General features: G+C 36.7%; 1 protein-coding gene across 3 annotated transcripts in view; it reads right to left on the reverse strand.

The window, feature by feature from the left end:
* atf7a (activating transcription factor 7a) overlaps window positions 1-18,813 on the reverse strand; it is a 34,253-nt gene extending 15,440 nt beyond the window's left edge. The window contains exons 1-3 of one of the 3 annotated variants that reach the window (XM_055189315.2): window positions 18,683-18,804; window positions 8,319-8,390; window positions 720-816 (exon numbers count right to left, since the gene is read on the reverse strand). In XM_055189315.2, coding sequence (XP_055045290.1) covers window positions 720-816; window positions 8,319-8,366 — 145 coding nt within the window. In that variant the 5' untranslated portion in view covers window positions 8,367-8,390; window positions 18,683-18,804. Of the gene's footprint in view, window positions 1-719; window positions 817-8,318; window positions 8,415-18,682 lie in introns of those variants that run through there. The other 2 variants (XM_055189316.2, XM_055189314.2) reach the window with 2 other exon arrangements.
* Between the last annotated feature and the right edge of the window lie 124 nt (window positions 18,814-18,937).

Genomic DNA, 18,937 nt, shown 5'->3' on the forward strand with positions numbered 1-18,937 from the left:
GTTTAAGGGCATTTAGCTTCACTTTGTAGCTATACACTAATGATATTGAATTACGTTTAAGTCTCTGCCATTAAGGTTTTGTCAGTGCCACTGAATGACTATTCCAGGTTCCCATTACCCACAAAAACAGAGACACAGATATAAAAAAAGGATTTTTAGATGATTCAGGGTTTCGTATTTCATGTAAACACATTTAAAGGCACTGAGTTCACGGCTTATTATTAGACCCCTTGACATTTTAAGTCAAATAATAAAGAAGGACCGTATATAACATTATGTTTAATAACTCTATATTATTTTGTGTATGTATATATATACACAGTAAACATGGTATATATAAATATATATATATATATATATATATATATATATATATATATATATATATATATATATATATATATATATATATAAATAATATATATATATATATAAATAATATATATAAATAATATATATATTATTTATATATAAATAATATATATAAATAATATATATATTATTTATATATATATATTATATATATATACAAAAAATGTAGCTGAGTTTTCACAGACTGGGTCACATGTGAGTTTTCCAAGTATATATATATATATATATATATATATATATATATCAATGTTGCTGGTGTGACCCTATTTTTATTTCTGAAATATAAAAACTCATCACATTTTGAGAATAACCTTTAAAATTATATCATATGCTCTGGGTAAAAGTACCTGCGATGATGACGGAGTCTGTCCTGGGGGGTCCGAATTTGAGCGTCATTTCATGTTTGTGTTTGTGTACAGCCAGGTGGTCCTCATTAGTAAACCTCTACAAAGGTACAGACGAACAGATGGATTACGAAACAAATCTGACCAGAAGTAGAGACATGCATTCCAAGACCTCAGGGCAGAAACATTTCCAAAAGAAAAAGAGGGAGTTGTCTGTGGAAAGTGATAATGTAGGTCAGAGAGAAGTCTATAATGTACTATCGCCTTACACTGAACCTTGGATGTAGGATGCAGCTATACATTATAAACCCTTTGCACATGAAAAAAAAGACATAGTAGAGAAGTTATCCGTTTCACAACTGACCCCTGTGTCTTTCAATAGCCTTAAGGCTGACGATCAGTGTTGCAGTGAACTTCTATGTCTCTGCGCCCTTTATGTAAAATTGCTGATAAAGCATTATACAGTAAGTTTTGAACTTCTCCATTTGCCACATAATGAACATAAACATACTGTAAAAAGGCCTTACATGAAGCTACATCTGGCGGTATTGTGCAAGTAAGAAAAAAATGATGTTATAGTGGAGTTTTTGCGGTTTAGCACCAGTACCCGGGCCATGAGGGCTACGAGAGCTTACAGCACGAGCAAACTTCACAGATGCACAAGATTAGAGTTTATAAGAGGCATTGGCTCTTTCTGCAATGTTCGTTTATATTTACTTTTGAAACGAAACAGCTGTCAAGACTGTGGAACTATGTGCCACACATGAATCAATGGATATTTAGGAGTTCAGCACTAAAGACCTTTTGCAGTAACGCACATAAAATGTCACCACTCTTTACATGTGTTATAGAAATACAAATTGTGAAAAAAAACTTGAACTTGTTTGAAAACACTAGGGCTGTACAATATTGGAGAAAATGTGGGAACTTGTTAAATGGTGCGATATATGATATGCAAAACAGTAATGCTTTAAGTTTGTGAAATCAATTTGAATAATAAAATATATTTAAAAACTGAAAATTTCACATTCTTTCTGGGATAAGAAACAATCAGTCTCTTTGTCTCGCCACAGTCTCTCTGCTACCTGCATCGACCTAAAACTCTGACTATGCATTATTTTTTTGAAGTATTAAAATCACTCAGTTATTGCAAACCACTGTTATATATAATGTGACCCTGGACCACAAAACCAGTCGTAAGGGTAATTTTTTTCTTCTGAAAGCTAAATAAATAATTTCAATTGATGTATGGTTTGTCATGGTAGGACAATATTTGGCCGAGATATAACGATTTGAAAATCTGGAAGCTGAGGGCAAAAAATCTAATATTGAGAAAATTGTATTTAAGTTTAAAGTCCAAATGACGTTCTAGCAACACCTAAATGAAAAGGTTTGTTTTAGCCTCTCTACTGGCTTGCCTCTGTAATGACCTTGTGGACTGAATTGGAAAATTAAAGGTCACTTTCTTCCTGATCCCATTTTTCAAACTTTAGTTAGTGTGTAATGTTGCTGTTCGAGCATAAATAATACCTGCAAAATAATAAAGCTGAAAGTTCACTGCCAGGCGATATATTTTCTTTAACAAAATTCCCCTTTTAAAGCCTACAGCAAACGGCCGGTTTGGACTACAGCCCTCTACTTCCCGGCTGAATGACGTCAATATAGACCCCTTCAAGGTTTGTAAACATTGAATGACTATCGGGTGCGCGCGCAGCATGGGGTCAAACTGTTCATACCATCCAGGCTTTATAATTTAATCTAACAGGGCTGAAAAATGATGACTTACCTCAAATGAAGTGAGCACTACAAACACAAGCCTCTTTGATCTTTGCATTGTCCCAGTCTGCACGTTAATTGCTTGCAGCAGCAGATGTTGTATTTTTTTGTTTTTGAGATTCTGCATGAATCACGAAAACGTAACGGAAGTCCCGGTGCGATTTTCACAGCCCACGACGTAAGTAGGCATTTTGTACGATACCGAATAATACGCAACTCAATCTGCTGTAATGGCTTTTCTGACCCCGACATGCGCGGTGGAAACCACCTGTGACGTGAACCGTGAAGGGGTCTATAAGAGTTTTTGACTAAACTCCGCTTACAGGAATACATCAGTCGCCAGCATGGCTCAAACGGCTCTGCTAAGCTAAGCTGCTGTCGAATCACAAAGCACTAAACAAACTACACAATTAGAACTCGTTACGTATTTCTGAAAGAGGGACTTCATAGAACAAGGAAGACATCAGCCCGTTTTTAGGACAGTCAAAACAGCGGTATACAGATAAGTAAATTGTGTGAAAAATACCACGTTTTTTACACGTGAAACATAAACACACTGTGTTAACACAATCAAAGCTTCAAAAACACAGGAAGAACGTGACCTTTAAATGCATGAATGGGAACCAAACTTGAATGAAAAATTCAAGCAATTTTACATAAAATATTAATGATTTTTGGCATAAAAGAAAAATCGATAATACGTCAGGAATACGTCAGTCGCCAGCTAAACTCAAAATATATCTCAAAAATAAGCTCAAAAATATATCTAATATATAGATATATCTTGCAGCCATAGAAAACACTCACTATTTTATAACTTTCATCTGTTCACCCTAGAAGTGCACAAATGATACCCTTTATGCAATTTTAAATAGATTTTACATTACTGTAATTTGATATATACATATACACCACTTATAAAAACTAAACTAAATCAGGATATTGCTATTTGAAACAGTCAATGGAGCCTGTCAAGTTTTATCCTTTCCTCTTTTCGAGTGGATTTCATGAGTCAAGCTATGTTGGAGGAGGACTCATCGGACCGGACTCTTCCCAGTCTACTTCAGACTATTTATGGCTCCATGTCACAGTTACAGTTCAGCCATGACAGCACAAAGTGGAAACACAGTCAAGTGTCCGAGTATTTTTAGATGTGCAAACATCACCAATACAACAACTGCATGGCTCAAACACTCTTCTCTCTGGACGTCTGTAAGTTTTGATGACACTGACAATGGTGCCTAAAGAACTTAATAAACTGCATGGCCGGCAGACTGCTTTGTCTGCATGTAGTAGACATTAATACTTTTGTACTACTTGTCTATGTAATTTGGGCTTTCCTGTACACTCTTGAAAATAAAGGTGCTTTAAATGTTCTTCACAGCGATGCCATAGAAGAATGATTTTTGGTTCCACAAAGAACCATTCAATCACTGGTTCTGTTATTTTAAGGTTTTTGGGGGGCATTCTAAAGAATGGAACGGGATTGGCGAAAAAACACTGAGCTTTGACTTGAACTTAGGTCAAGAAAGCGTGTCTGTGCTATGTGGGTGATTCTCGCAAAATCAGACTTATGAGGTGTCATGAAACATTTTGATAAAAAAGTAAATGCTATCAAAATAAGAAGCATACAGTTACAAACATCTCTTCATGTACTATTTTGCACATGATTTCAAATGACATCATGCAAACCAATTTTGTTGTTTTTCTTCACATTTAAGGGTAACATTTTCATTACGGCAACGTGTCCATGACTGGATTTGGGTTCTTTGACATGAAAATATTTATAATTAAAAAATCTAAAAAATAAAAAGCTTCAGTGCATGTTATACTATAAACATGTACAGTAAAGAAACATGTGGTATTTGGTAAATGTAGAGACAATAATAAGGAATATAAATGTGTCCAAAACCAATTTTCTCATCCTCCGCAACACTTTTCAATAATTGTTTAAGCCCTCAAGGAACTAATATTTTCAACAACAAAAAAATTAGTTGGAAGAGACATTATTGACTGTGACACTCAAGATGGCTACCAGGTAAGCAGTTCTTATTTTTTCTCTCCAGATAAAAGTTGAAAACTTTTTAGTTCTCATTACCAAAACATGAGTTTGTTAATGCATATATTTAATGTAATATCATGTTGCGGTAATAATAATTTTTGATAATGATAATCTAAATAATTTAAATAATTCTATAGGAAATATTTTTTAAATCCTCTACAAATAATGGTTATTGTAAGTTCAGACCTTAATCTTATATGTGCAAAAAAAATTGGCTTCAAGGGCTTTAAAAAAAATCTGATCCTGAACACCTTCTAAGTCTGGATTTCGTGAGAATCACCCATGTGTGTGGTGTCGGGGCACTATCCACTACACCAGCATCTCCGACAGTCAGGCTCTTTAAAGACCCATTTATTTCTTAGCTTTTAATAATCAAAGCATAATTGTTCACCACCTTGTGTAAAAAATAAAGGTTCTTCGGATATTAAAGGTTTAATTCAGCCAAAAATGGTTCTTCTAAATGGCATTATGATGAAGCACCATTATTTCTTAGAGTGCAGCTCATCTGTAGCTCGAACACGGTCATGGCTTAAATTCCCAGGGAACGAACTTACTGCTAAAAAGTAAAAGTACTGCAACTCAAATTGCTTAACATAAAAGCATCTGCCAAATTTATAAAAGTTAAACAGTAAATTTAATAATATGCAACTTTATAAATGTTAAAGCAAACATATTCAAGCACTACCAAATAATCAAGCACTAGCTAAACTGTTTCCTAAATCAATTCCAATTCAACTACCTTTAGTTTAAACACATTTTACCATTACAGTTTCTTTGTGTCACAAACAAGCTACAGTGCAAAGGAAATTGGTCCCTGATATCAGATTTAAAGCACATTATAATCAGAGTACACAGAAAGGTATTAATTTACCCTGCTTTAAACAAGCACCAGCATCAATAATCTCAGATCTCGATTTCCTCTGGCGTGTTATTTTTCAGTAATTGGTTGACAAAACAGAACAGTCACGTGAAAATTCGGTTCACTAGGACGAGGCAAAACAATCCTAAACCCCTATGGACCTAAATGTGACGCAAACCGCGGCTGCTCGTCAACAAAAGAACAATGCCTTTACTACGGTAAAGCCTCACTCCCCTTATCCAACGACACGCCAGTGTTAACTGAGCCTGACAGATGTGCATAACCTGATCTCAATTTCAACCAAACTCTTTTTTAACCCTTTTGTGGCCTTAATGGATTTAGTTTACAGGAAATGAGAGTTTTCAAAACTGCTATTTATTCATATATTCAAATTTGAGTCTGGCTCAGGTCAGGGCAATAAGGGGTAAACTGAATTTTTAAGAAAGAAACATCTGAAGACATCTAACTAGCATACATTATTTATAGAGTTCAGTTTGTTCCTCTTAATTCTCAAACCTCATGAACCGTCTCGCCAACTAATTGTTAAATGATCACTGTTGTGTTTGTATTAGGAGGGGTGAGATGTAACCGTTAAATTGCATCATTTTCAGTATGGGCCAATTTATTTTTCACATGCTGTTTACTACGTAACTGTGGAAAAAAACATTCAGATCAAAACCACAAAACTAACATCAGTGTCTCACTTAGTAGGATGGGTTTCAATCACTTCCTCTTTCACTTTTCAGTGCCCTCAAAGCAACACATGTCTCCACAGGCCACACTGTTTGCCAATTTCTGCACCGTAAAAGAGCATGTTTATCTTGTTTTCCAGAAAAATATATATGCAAACATCTATTAAAATGCATTGAAGGAGCAAAATTGCATAAGAAATTATTTGGAGTTTTTAGATAATCTACTGTATATTAAACAAAGTTTCTTTTTGTTACCTTATTTAGTAAACATTGTTCTTGTTTTAGGCTTTCTCACACATATTTGTGAGGTCATGGGCAGGTGTGCAGGACACAGTCAACACAATGAATAAAAACAGACTTCCAACTTGCACAATTTCTTTAAAGGGACACTCCACTTTTTTCGAAAATATGCTCATTTTCAAGCTCCCCTAGAGTTAAACATTTGATTTTTACCATTCAGCTGATCTCTTGGTCTGGCGCTACCACCTTTAGCATAGCTTAGCACAATCCATTGAATTTGATTAGACCATTAGCATCTCGCCAAAAAACAACCAAAGAGTTTCAATATTTTTCCTATTTAAAACTTGACTTTTCTGTGGTTACATCCTGTACTAAGACCGACAGAAAATTAAATAGGAAAAATATTGAAACTCTTTGGTTATTTTTTAGCGTGATGCTAATGGTCCAATCAGATTCAATAGACTATGCCAAGCCATGCCAAAAGTGGTAGCGCCAGACACGGAGACCGGCCGAATGGATTCCAAAAAGGTAAAACTCAAATGTTTACCTCCAGGGGAGCCGGAAAACGAGCATACCCTCAAAAAAAGTGGAGTGTCCCCTCAAATAACGTTGCCGTCCTTCTTCAGCGATTCAAAAAATGGTATTTAATATCTTTTTGTAAACAATATACTGTATATACTGTAGTGGGCAAAAGTCTTAGAAAGGGCACCATGTTACAATTTAATTTGTTGATTGTGCAATAGTATAGTAACCATATATAAATATTGTATATGCCTCTTTATTAGAAAACAACAAAAAATACAAGAAATCTGTATGCGCAATATTTCAGGGCTCCAGACTAACTTTTTTCCCTAGAAGCACAGTGGCCCCCAACTGAAAATTTTAGGGGCGCAACCAGAAAATTTAGGGGCACACACTGTAAATTAACATGCTAAACATATTTTCACATTTCTACTAATTTCCACTGTATTACTAATAAATACTTTGATAATAGATGCAGAAAGTACAATGTGCTGTTTCAAATTCAGTGTCACATCCCAAAAAAGGTCAAATTAACTGGTCGCACATGTGCGACTGGATGTAAAATTCAGGGGCACAACTCTCAAATTTTGGTGGCAGTCTGGAGCCCTGTTTTAAAAAAAATAGAAAATAATCTGCTTTAATTTATTTGTATTTTGCGTGATCCACACTTGAGCAGGAGCGTATAGGCTCTCTTAAACCTAAAAAATTAAATCTTAATTCTAATCTGATAATTTCAGCATTTCTTAAAAGAGTTGTGTTTAGTGACAAAAGAGCTCACACTAAATACTGACTTTACCCATTTTGTGTTCTTATTTCTTGTATTTTCTGTTTATATTTTAATTAATAAATATGGATGGTCATTAAAACTACAACAAATCTGGTGGAGGCAAGGCTTTTGCACAGTACTGTAAATCTAACAAAATTTTGATATATGATATGCCAGATGGGCAAGGAAAATAAGCATTATTCAAGATATCTCATACAAATTTGCTAACTTTATCCTGTTTTAAGAAAGTCTAAATATTGAACCAGTAAACCAGATACAGTACTGAATAGAAAAAAGGTTTTTGCTGTGTACTCTTGACCTTCTTTCCCAATGTGTCTGACATAACTGTTAATAAACATTGATCATAGCATCTGAATGGACTTTGACTCAAACAAGACAAGTACAGACGATAACTGACTTGCGATTACTCATTGGCTGAGTCACAGTGTGGAGGAGACGTTAGCGCAGTTTCACAAGTGCACTATCAGCTCCATCAGTGTGGCTCTGGCATGCGGTGTGACAAAAACAACACGTTTACAGAGTGATATAAAGTGTCCTGCAGCTGGCGCGCCTCACTTCACACGGCCGGACAGACGCGTTGCCACTGCACGCCGTCCTCAATAACCAGAGAAGAACCAAAGCACACCCATGCCTGAAACCCAAGATCAACAGAAAGTGAACTTACCTGCCCACAGCCAGGAGCACTGCATACAAAAGGTTTGTCATCCCCCATTTTTGCAAAGACTTTGCAATGTAACTGTGGAAGAAAAGACGAGAACATTACTGCTGGTTTTCTAGACTCTCAACTTCTCCAGCAAGACAAAACAGAGATGAGTCTGGTTGTATCCTCTCTCTCTCTCTCGGTGCAGGAAGCGCTGGGTGTTTAAAAATAACGCGAATAAACACGCCTGTTAGCACAGCAACTATAAGTTTCCCTGGTGATACTTCCTTCAAACTGAGGGCCGGTGCGAGGACCAATGACATGCAGTATACAGAGGAGCGGCCATTCAGAATTAGCTTGAAGCAAAGCAATCCCTCTTTCCGGCCCCTCCTCTGTTTTTCATTGTAGTCCTCTTGACACCATCTCCAAAGCTCTTCCCCAACATCTCCTCCAGCGCCACTCTACACCTCTGTCATACTCCGTTCCTTCACAGCCATTCTTTGAACACCTTCACCCGATTCTCGGGCTCGAATATCAGCAACCTACACTAGCAGACGCTCATCGCTTTTCACAGGAACTCAAGCCCTCTACACCAACATCAAAAGCTTGCGCTGGTACCATTTTAGACACCAGGAACCGTTTTAATGTGGAAATAAGATTGATTGAGATCCTCGTAACTATACGCGGTGTGAGTGTAATGAGAGTACGTGAAGAATGAACAGATTAATAATAGTCGTTCGGGATGAACGTTTCTGGAATGAGCTGCACTGATCCAGAGGAATGGCATGCGAGAGCATCGAATTGTTATGGACACTCCCTCTTTTCCGATTAGTTATTCCAGACGAACTGCCAGTATCTTCCACACAAACAAACACATGCTTGACATTACTTTCTAATCAGACTAAACAAAAGTCGCTCTGGATTCTGTTGGGTTTATGATCAGAACAGGGCTGAGTCGACTGATAATACTTACAACATAAAAGTTATCTCTTGATATTTTATATTTGGAAAACAAATCAAGAGATCTGATCTAACTTGATTTTTATGCATTTGCTATAAGAAAAGTCACAAAAACGTTCACCTTTTTTTGCATTTTCCCATAAAGTAGTTATCTTTCATTTAGTGCTTTTCATTGTATTTATTATGAAATTATTTATTTATTAAAAATAATTTACTAAAAAAATAATAAAAAGATGCATGCTTTTTTCACTAAATGTACACAAGGAAGATATTTAACTTATTTATTTACATGAAAATAAAGTGAAGAAGAACTGAAGTATAGTAGTAAGTATTAAACACTAATGTTATGCTAATATAGAGCTGTCAGTTTAAAGGGATGGTTCACTAGTATTTCATGCATTCTGACTTATTAACACAGATATAGAGTTGTTTCCTCATGCTAAACATAGGCAAAGTGTCAAAAAAGCAGTTGTGCGTGTAACAGAGTATTTCTGTGCCGAATGCACTTCGTCAGGGTTCGTACAAGTTTCGGAAAGTTTTTTTCGATTACGGGTCCAGCTGATGTTTCAGGGGTCTCTATACGTATCACTTCTTTTTATGGGCACTTCCCCTGGAAAACCCGGCCCACCCGTCAATCAGCGGGAGACCCTAGAACTTACAAACATCACATCACGCGACAGCTTTGTTTAATTTCAAAACTCAACAATGGCACGAATGAAGAAGTGTGTTTTTGGATGTAAGGAGGAAAGCCAGCCTTATGAAAACAATGGATATAGTTTATTATCCGGGGTAGCAGCGGAGTTTTGCGTGTGTGTTTGATGCGCTGGATTTCATTGAAAAGTCCCAACCGTGTCATGAGTTGCATGCGGTAAGTAGACTTCTGTCTTATGTTGGAAATAGGCCCGTGCATATTATATAAATGACACGAACATGTAGTGAATGATAAGTTTAACAGTCTTGTATAGTGTTGCATGACTCGTACTCGCTCCTCCTTTTTTCGTACATTATGGGAAAGAATCCGTAGAGCTAATCTTTCTTTGATAAATCTGATTAAACTAAAGACTCTTCGGAGATATAAAGGATGTAATACTACTCTATAGGTACTCCAGATTAACATCTGAAATGCAGAAACAGCGTGTGTTATGTGAGCTTTAATAATGCGTGCGTGCCCACCGCCAGCGTGTCGCCTGTCACTTTCTTTAATTTCTTTCTTTTCAGCTTCAATGGCTGTGATCATGGTGAAAGTCAGGTTAAATTATAAAGAATAACACTAAAAAACTTGTTTAAGATTCGTTTTGTCGAAAAACTTTAAAACTGCATTTGATTTGGACTGACTTGACTTGCTGCCTGTCTCTTTCAATGAGGTTGTTAGAAAGTCGCTTCTAATTCTGGTTGCCCTAATAACAGTTATAAACAGACACTGCATCTGAAACTGTCTACTTCCATACTATATAGCACTAGGTTGCCAGCACACAGAGCAATTTCATTTTAATATTTTAATATTAGCTTGGCTTCTTTTATGTATGTTAACATTTTAAACAATGATAAAACATATCAACAAGTAATATAAAGTAAAATCAACAAATAAACTAAAATTGTTTTGAGTAGACTATATCAAAAAAGTAGTCCTTCAGATTGTTTTAACCTTGCTTACAAAAAGGTTGCTATACAGTAAGCAAAATAGTATGTCCGAATTCGTAGTACTTGAAAAACAGTAGGTGAAATGTACCCTGATGATCTACTACTTCCGGCAAGATTCTGGAGTGTTGATTAAATAGATACTTTACTATTCTGTGAGCCACAGGGAGAGGAGTTATCCAACGAAGAAGAAGGAGAGGCGTTGTTTAATTCAAAAATGTATGAAAGTGGTAACGCGTCTTTATTTAAACGTGTCTATCAAATTCGATTTCGAATCGCAAGCTATCAAATCGATTCGATTTCGGTTCTCTGTTCGATTTAAGATTTCAATTCTCTGGTCGATTTTTATACTCGATTTTCGATTCAACTCAATGAATTTAGATTTAATACAAATACTATATTTATAAAAAAGAACAGTGAACATGCATTTACAAGTGGGTAATTAATAAAAATAAATTAATAGCCACAAACCTGTATATTAAACTCTTTTATTTTAGGTACACTTGGGTACATTAAAGGACAAGTTCGGTATTTTACACTTAAAGCCCTGTTTTCAGATTGTTTATGATCAAATATAACGTTTTTGACTGAAATTTCGACATATGCGGCTGCCCCAAGAATTTTCGGGTAATTGTTGTTTCACCTTCCACCTCTACAATGGGTCTATAGGTGCACTGGAACAATCCTTCCTAAAATGCATTAAACATTCATTTACAAAGACGTGAAACTCACCGAGTGGTCAGGGGTGTTCACTGATATGCTCACACAAAAATCGCTGCAAAAGATGCTTTGTATGCTAATAGAGTCAGAATAGTCACATTCCTTGATCAAACAGGATCAGGTTATTTCATTAAAATAAAAAAAATTTTGTGGCCTTTGAGAATCGATTTTGAATCCACAGCGTAAAAACAACAACGATTAATCGGACTAATAGCCTTAATGGTAACTACTGTTTTAAAGGTCAATGAGTAAGTACTTCATCTAATTCAGAATGGACGGATGACGTCATGGGATTATGTTCAATCATCTGGCATTATTGTCAATCACACTCAAAACAAAGTTGAAGGACAAAGAAAGCTAGTGTAGTAACACAACCTTTCAGAAACTCAATATCATTCTACATGTTTTATTTTTAGTTGAGGTGGTCTTTTACTAGTTTGGAAGGACATTAAATTTGTCATCTGTGCACACAGCAGTTCAATCTACAGTGTCACTCCACATGTTGGGGATTTTTGCAAAAGTAAAACGTTCATTAAATTTAAATGTAGAGGAGGAGGAGATGACAGCATTAAAGTTTCATCATCCCTCACCAGCTCACGATGACGTCTGGTATGTTACACAACTACTATACACACTAGAACAAAGCAAACATCTTTCTTTACTTTAACTACAGATATTTAAACAGATAAAGCTTGCGGTTGTCATCTGGGAAACTTAAAAAGTTGTTTTAAGAGTCTGCAAGCTAAGGCTTTTTATTTCTTGCATGTAAAGTTTTACTGTAAACAAGAGCAGCCACTCTCAAGATGGCGATGAAGAGTCTCAGCATTAAATGCTAATGTCTGTAGCTCCCAATTTCAATTGTGTTCATGTGTCCCGTGACGCGCGGTTATGAGCTGAATTAGCGGCCCCTGCCCTGTTTTCCATAAAGAAAATAACTGCATCTTGTTTGCCACTGAAAGGCCCTTTCCTCACGACTGAGATCAAAGTGATGTACAAGCTAAGCAGTTTGATTCCTTGCAGACCTCACACGCTCAACATGCAGGCCAACAGCTTGGTGCCAGAGTTTTCAGACTGGTTGCAAAACACACAGTCAGTTTGGTCAGAGAAATGCAAAGAGACCATATACAAATGAGTACCAGCACCAGCTCATTATACCCATGGTGAAGTGCTCACTTCTCAGGAAGACGCAAACTAGAGTACTACAGATGTTTCTCAGCAAACTAATGCAATAAAGAGCAATATACATGCTGAGACTCAATTGACTTAATGCATGCTGACCATCCAATACAAAAATACAGCCGCAAAGGATTATTCACCAAAAAGTCTGGGAAAATCAAAGACTGCTTTGTGTTATTATTGTAATTGTCATTTTATTTTTAAATAAGTTAGTTTGCAATGTAAATTCTGAAGGTATGAATAAATTTCCAACAGAATTGTATTTTCTAAAAACATGTCCTTTTGCCTTTTGTGTTTAGAATTCTATCCTAATGGGTAACTAACTGCCATACATGACCTACCTGCTAGACACATTTACCAACTTTGGCTGTAGCACTGAAGATTAACTAAACAGCAAGGTTTATCCATCATCACCAATTTCAACTGGATTACAGATGGAATTTAAAGTTGAACTGTTTTGGTTGACCTGAAAAAAGCCCCAGGGTTCCGCACCTTTGACCAATGAATTTCCAAGACTGTACTATTTACATTTCTATCTGCATATAATCATTAAGTGGTAACACTTTACAATAAGGTTGTATTAGTAAACATTAGTAAATGCATTAACTAACATGAACAAACAATGAATGACAATATAGTTATCCAGCATTTATTAATTCTTGTTAATGCTAGTTAATGTCAATACAGTTATTCATGTTAGTTCATGGTGCATTAACTAGTCTAATGTTAACAGTTTAAACGTTTGACTTTAATAGTTAGTAAATGCTAAAATTAATGCTGTAGAAGTGTTGTTCACTGTTACTGTGCATTCACACCAGACACGAATGAAGCTAATAAATCACGCTATTTGTGGTAGTGCGACCCTTGAACATTTTAAGTTACTTCATTCTCACAGGAAATTAGCGTTATTTGTGCGGGAAATTAGCGTCATTCGCACGGAAAATTAGCGTTATTTGCGCTGAAAATTCACGTCATTCGCACAGGAAATTCAGACAAGAATATGCTCAATTTGCCTGCTTTAGCTAGCTTGTAGTCTCAATATGTATATACTGTACATAGCTCAAATTGAGTAAAGAGCTTTTTTACTGCTGCCTCACGATTAGTTGTGACTAATAATTTGCACAATAAAAGTTTTTGTTTACATAATATATGTGTGTGTGTGTACTGTGTATTATAATTATGTATATATAAATACACACACACGTTTAATTTTAAGAAAAAATATATTCACATAATAAATATTTATATTTATATATAATATAAATAATATATGAAGAGTTTGGTTCCAAAACACAATAAATCAATTTAGACAAATTTCGGTAAAAACGTGTTTTCTATACCAAGAAAGTGACAAGATGAAAACCACTATTTTCTGTTACAAACTTTCACATAACATCTTTAGGTTATAACAACATAAAAAAATTCAAATCCATAACTTGATTTTCAAAGATTTATTATAAAAACGAATTATTTTTCCACAAAATGCAATAAATCCATGACAATTTTTTTCAAAATGCTATAAATCTATTGAATCAATGTATAAATGTGCAATCATCTTTGCCATGATATATTCATTTAGTTGACTAGTGGTATCCACCGATTAAAAATCAAAACATTATTGGCATTCATCAAAACACTTACTTTGTCATATAACACTGTCATTGCTGCAGTTATACTTGACGTCGTCGCTTAACATTTTTGACAACGATCAGCTGTAAAAATGTTTGGTCCTGCTCGCTTTTTGTTGACTTTGAGTAAAATAATGGAAAGTTTTTCATAAGATCCCCTGGGGTCAGTGTGTTAGTATGAGAGCAACTTGATGCTGTCGGGAGATCAAGCGGTCATCTCCCGAGTGCCTCTCATGTAAATTATTAGATGTTGATGGCTTACATTTCTTTCCAGTCACAGAAAACCACCACAGGTTTATCAATGCCATTAAAGTATTACTTTATCTATAATGATGCATTCACACCAAACGGGGAAGAGGGGGCAAGCGCAAATGTTTTATATGTTAAGTCAATGCAAAGACGGGAATAGGCATCCTGCGGCGCGGTAAGCGTGAATGACGTGAGTTGAAAAATCTGACTTTGGAATATTCCTGCCACGTTAACCAATCAGGAGCTTGCTCTAGTAGTGACGTGATTACAAAAAGCGAGCGGAGGCGCAGAAGCCCCTCCCATGACACCATGAATTTCCGCGTGAATGTCTTAAATGAATAGAATTTCACGCACGAATGAAGCGAGTAAACTTAAAATGTTCAAGCGTTCAACTACGCACGAACAACACGCTTCTGCCACCTCTACCGCATCTGGTGTAAACTTTGTAAAAGTACAAAGATGTGTCGTACAGCTCCAGGTGTCCACATACAGCGGCAATGATTTTGTCCTCCATAGTTGTTTCATATTTCTGCCTCAGCTCACTATTTCAATATCACGTTACTACTAGAGCAGGGGTGGCGAACTTCGGTCCTGGAGAGCCGCAGCCCTGAAGTTTTTAGCTCCAACCCTGATTAAACCTCACCTGTCTGTATGTTTCTAGTAACTCTTTAGACTTTGATTACCTGTTCAGGTGTGTTTGATTAGAGCTGAAGCTCAACTCTGCAGGACTGCGGCTCTCCAGGACCGAGGTCCGCCACCCCTGTACTAGAGCAAGCTCCTGATTGGTTAATGCAGTGCAAATGTACGGCAATGTTCCGATTTTTGAACTGGCACAAACCATGCGTTACACGCATCAAACGCCCGAAACGCTCAATTCACACTGCGTCATTTGCGCAAATCGTGCCGGAGAATGTCTATTGCGTTTTGCATTGACTTAACATGTAAATCACTCTTGCGTTTAAAGCTGCATTCGTGTCTGGTGTGAACGCACCATTCGCTTATTAGCTAATGCATTAGCTACCTTACAAAACCTTATTGTAAAGTGATACCCATTAGTAGATGCACGTATCCAAAATGAGTTATTAAAACAGAAGAATCTTAAAACTGCGTGAAAGAACATGGTAACCCGTGCAATACATATATCTCAGTTCATCTGAATAAATTGGCTAAAGTGGTCGGACTCGGCGACAGACAGCATCCTGCTGTTAACTTGGATTTCTCCTACTCAGCAGGTGGACGGTGTCGCGATGGCCATCTATAATCAGCCTCAGGCGTACACTGTTTGATGCTGTCTGCTAGGAAACTGACAAAACAAACTGTATTAATAGCTCCAGCCGGAGCCAAGAATGAGGAATCTAGAGCATGAGCTTCCAGAGAGTAAGGAAGACCCCTCATATACAGACTGGCAGAAAGGGGGGTAGGAATTAGAGAATGGAACAAATGCCTCTGAGGGGTATTTGGTAACCCACAGGTAAAGGCCAAAGGTTCTGTGTCTCAAACATGTTGGGGCCAAGCAATCTAGGGTTTAGGGCGTGCACTGCGACCAAACTGGATTTATGTAACCTTCATGAACCTGAGCTTCGGAAAAAGGAACAAATGAAACTTTATATCTATGTCTACAGGACTGCAGTGTGCCCGCCGCTAAATCCATGGTGAGGAAATACACAATGCAATCCCCCAGGCTTATATTCTCCTATAAACAATGTGGTCCAGAAGTCTGCTCTCCGTGAAAGAGACAATTCTCTTGGATCATTATGTTCTACAATGTTAGACACAAGCCAAAGAGGAAAAAATGCCACACAATCTGCACACCTGCATATAAATATCGGATCCTGCTGTAGTATTACAAACAATGCAAACAATGGCTCGTGTATATACATTACATGCACTGTAACAATTCAGTCTTGCAAGAGTTGTTAATTCAGTTCAGTTGGACATCTGGGCATATTCTGCTGTTTTTCTAAATAATTACAATGAAATAATGTAATGTAAACACATGAATCGAAAGAAATAATGTCATTTTTCATTCATAATATCCACCACTGCACTGTCCATACATTATTATTCTCCATAGATCCCTCAGTACACGAGTGCGCCACACCTTTTCAAGCAAACAAATATTGCATAATTTCTGAAAAGCCCAGGTGTGCAGTATTAACTATTATCTTGTCTACTGTGTAGTTACAACAGTCTGTTATTTGTCTGCTGTACTCTATTGTTGCATGCATCTGGTCAACCATCCTTGCATGCCGTCAATTACATACAACTTTTGCCAGGACAGTTTTTGTAATCATAACAAAATCCTTTATTCAAAGTTATGACTTTCAATCACTGAGTACAATTCAACAAATGACGTAGCACGCTGAAACAGCACATTTTAACATCTGAAAGATCTTAAACTGGCATACAAACTACGTTCCTGTGCAAATGAATGCAACAATCCGAGAAACCCTGCACTTAGCAGATCCCTCACGGCAGAGATGTAAGCAATAAGCAACGTTTCAAGCTGTAAAGCAATTACTGTAACAGCTGTGAAAACGCTCACTAGTGCACATGCAAATATGTCTACTGAGAGGATGATGTATTATATGGGGACATCCAATCATTTCAAAGTGTACCATTATTGGAATTCAACAAATGCCATGTCAAGATGACCCATTACAGGCCCTCAAACTTACAGGTGGTGTTTATATGTAGTGAAATGAGACATTCACACGCGCAGATGAAATGAAGTTGATTGTTTTAAGATGTTTCTTCTGGGAGTGTCTTTGGTGTGCAATGCTGTGGAGAACTTTCTCTCGTATTATTATCTTTGTTTGTATCTTAAAGATCCCAAATATAAACTTTCATGGGATAACAGGACTGATTAACAGCAGGGGCTTGTATATAACAGACAAGAAGTAAGTGTGGATTTTTAAAGACAAGCTAACATTGGGCTAATATGGGATATTAACTAACAACTGGGTTATTTCTTCATGGCAAAATCTTTGAGGAATACATCAGCCCTATAAAATAGTTATTACAACATTTTCTTTGAAACGCGGTGAATTTAAAAATATGTATACATCACAGGTAAAAATATGAGGGTCAGTTTTACTATAAAATGAAACTTTATTTAAACCCATAACAATTAAATGTACGTCTATAACTTAAAAAAATACAAGTACAAAAGTACTTTTGTAGGAAACGTACTTATTGCAACTTTAATAAGGAGTGTTGCTGGTTTCGGTTTGAAAATAGTTTTCCGACACTTTATTGTTCAATCTCAACCTTGTGTGTTTAATTGCCGCAACACACCAAATATTACATTGTGAGTTTCCTCGCCGAAAATAAACAGCGCTAACTATTTAGCAAACCTATGCTAACTTGATGTCTTGCGAACATGCCAACTTTAAAACCAGCCTTTTCCCGCATGCGCCCGCCCTAACCTTAATGTGATTGGTCGCTTGTACGTCAATCAAGAACATCTAACGACTGCTTCGCTACCATAAACGTCAATCATAATTATTTGTCGCGTCTCATTGGCGGAGGAAATCCCACTCAAAAAAATGGAATTCACGGACTTCCAGCTTACAGGCCGCTCATACTCCCCCCGCTAAAAAAAATGTATGCACACTTTTTAGTACTTTTAAAAAAAAATAAACTAAACGACGATGCGGCTGTGATGTTTGATATACTAACTTACATCCGCAAAGAACCTTATTTATTGTCAGAACAACCAATTCGTATGGTTGTACAAATTACAGAGTAATAAATGACGGCGTCATCATAACTCTCTTGCTAAGATTTTTGCCCTCGCTTGTCAAGAGCCCAAGCCTACACGAGCAACACAGCCTGTAAGCGCAGACTTCGTTAGCAGCCCATTGCCTGTTTGACAGCCTACCAGTCGCCTCATAAAAGTAACGTTCGATCACACAACGCTTTCAAAGCGTGTTAATTAACACTTTAACATTGTTTCACCTGAAGGCAATCATCGATAGCAGATTTTTGACAGAAGAAGAATGTTTACAAACTTACCACAGCGCCCCTCTATCCCACTTTCTATCACTCTCTCTCTCCTCTCTTGGAATCTGACACGCCTCTTCCAGTGAAACATCGCGAGAGGTTGACGTCACATGAAATCCCTCACCTGGGGTGTGTACTGAAGAAGGTATGAAATTCAATCAAGGAATTCAAGAAAATTTTGCCTTTAAGCAGTGAGAAATCGATCGCTTGTTATAATTTCTCAACATTCTTACAATAAGAACTTACAATAAGATTCTTACAACAATA

Source organism: Misgurnus anguillicaudatus, chromosome 13, assembly GCF_027580225.2.
Source record: "Misgurnus anguillicaudatus chromosome 13, ASM2758022v2, whole genome shotgun sequence".
Lineage (NCBI taxonomy): Eukaryota > Metazoa > Chordata > Actinopteri > Cypriniformes > Cobitidae > Misgurnus > Misgurnus anguillicaudatus.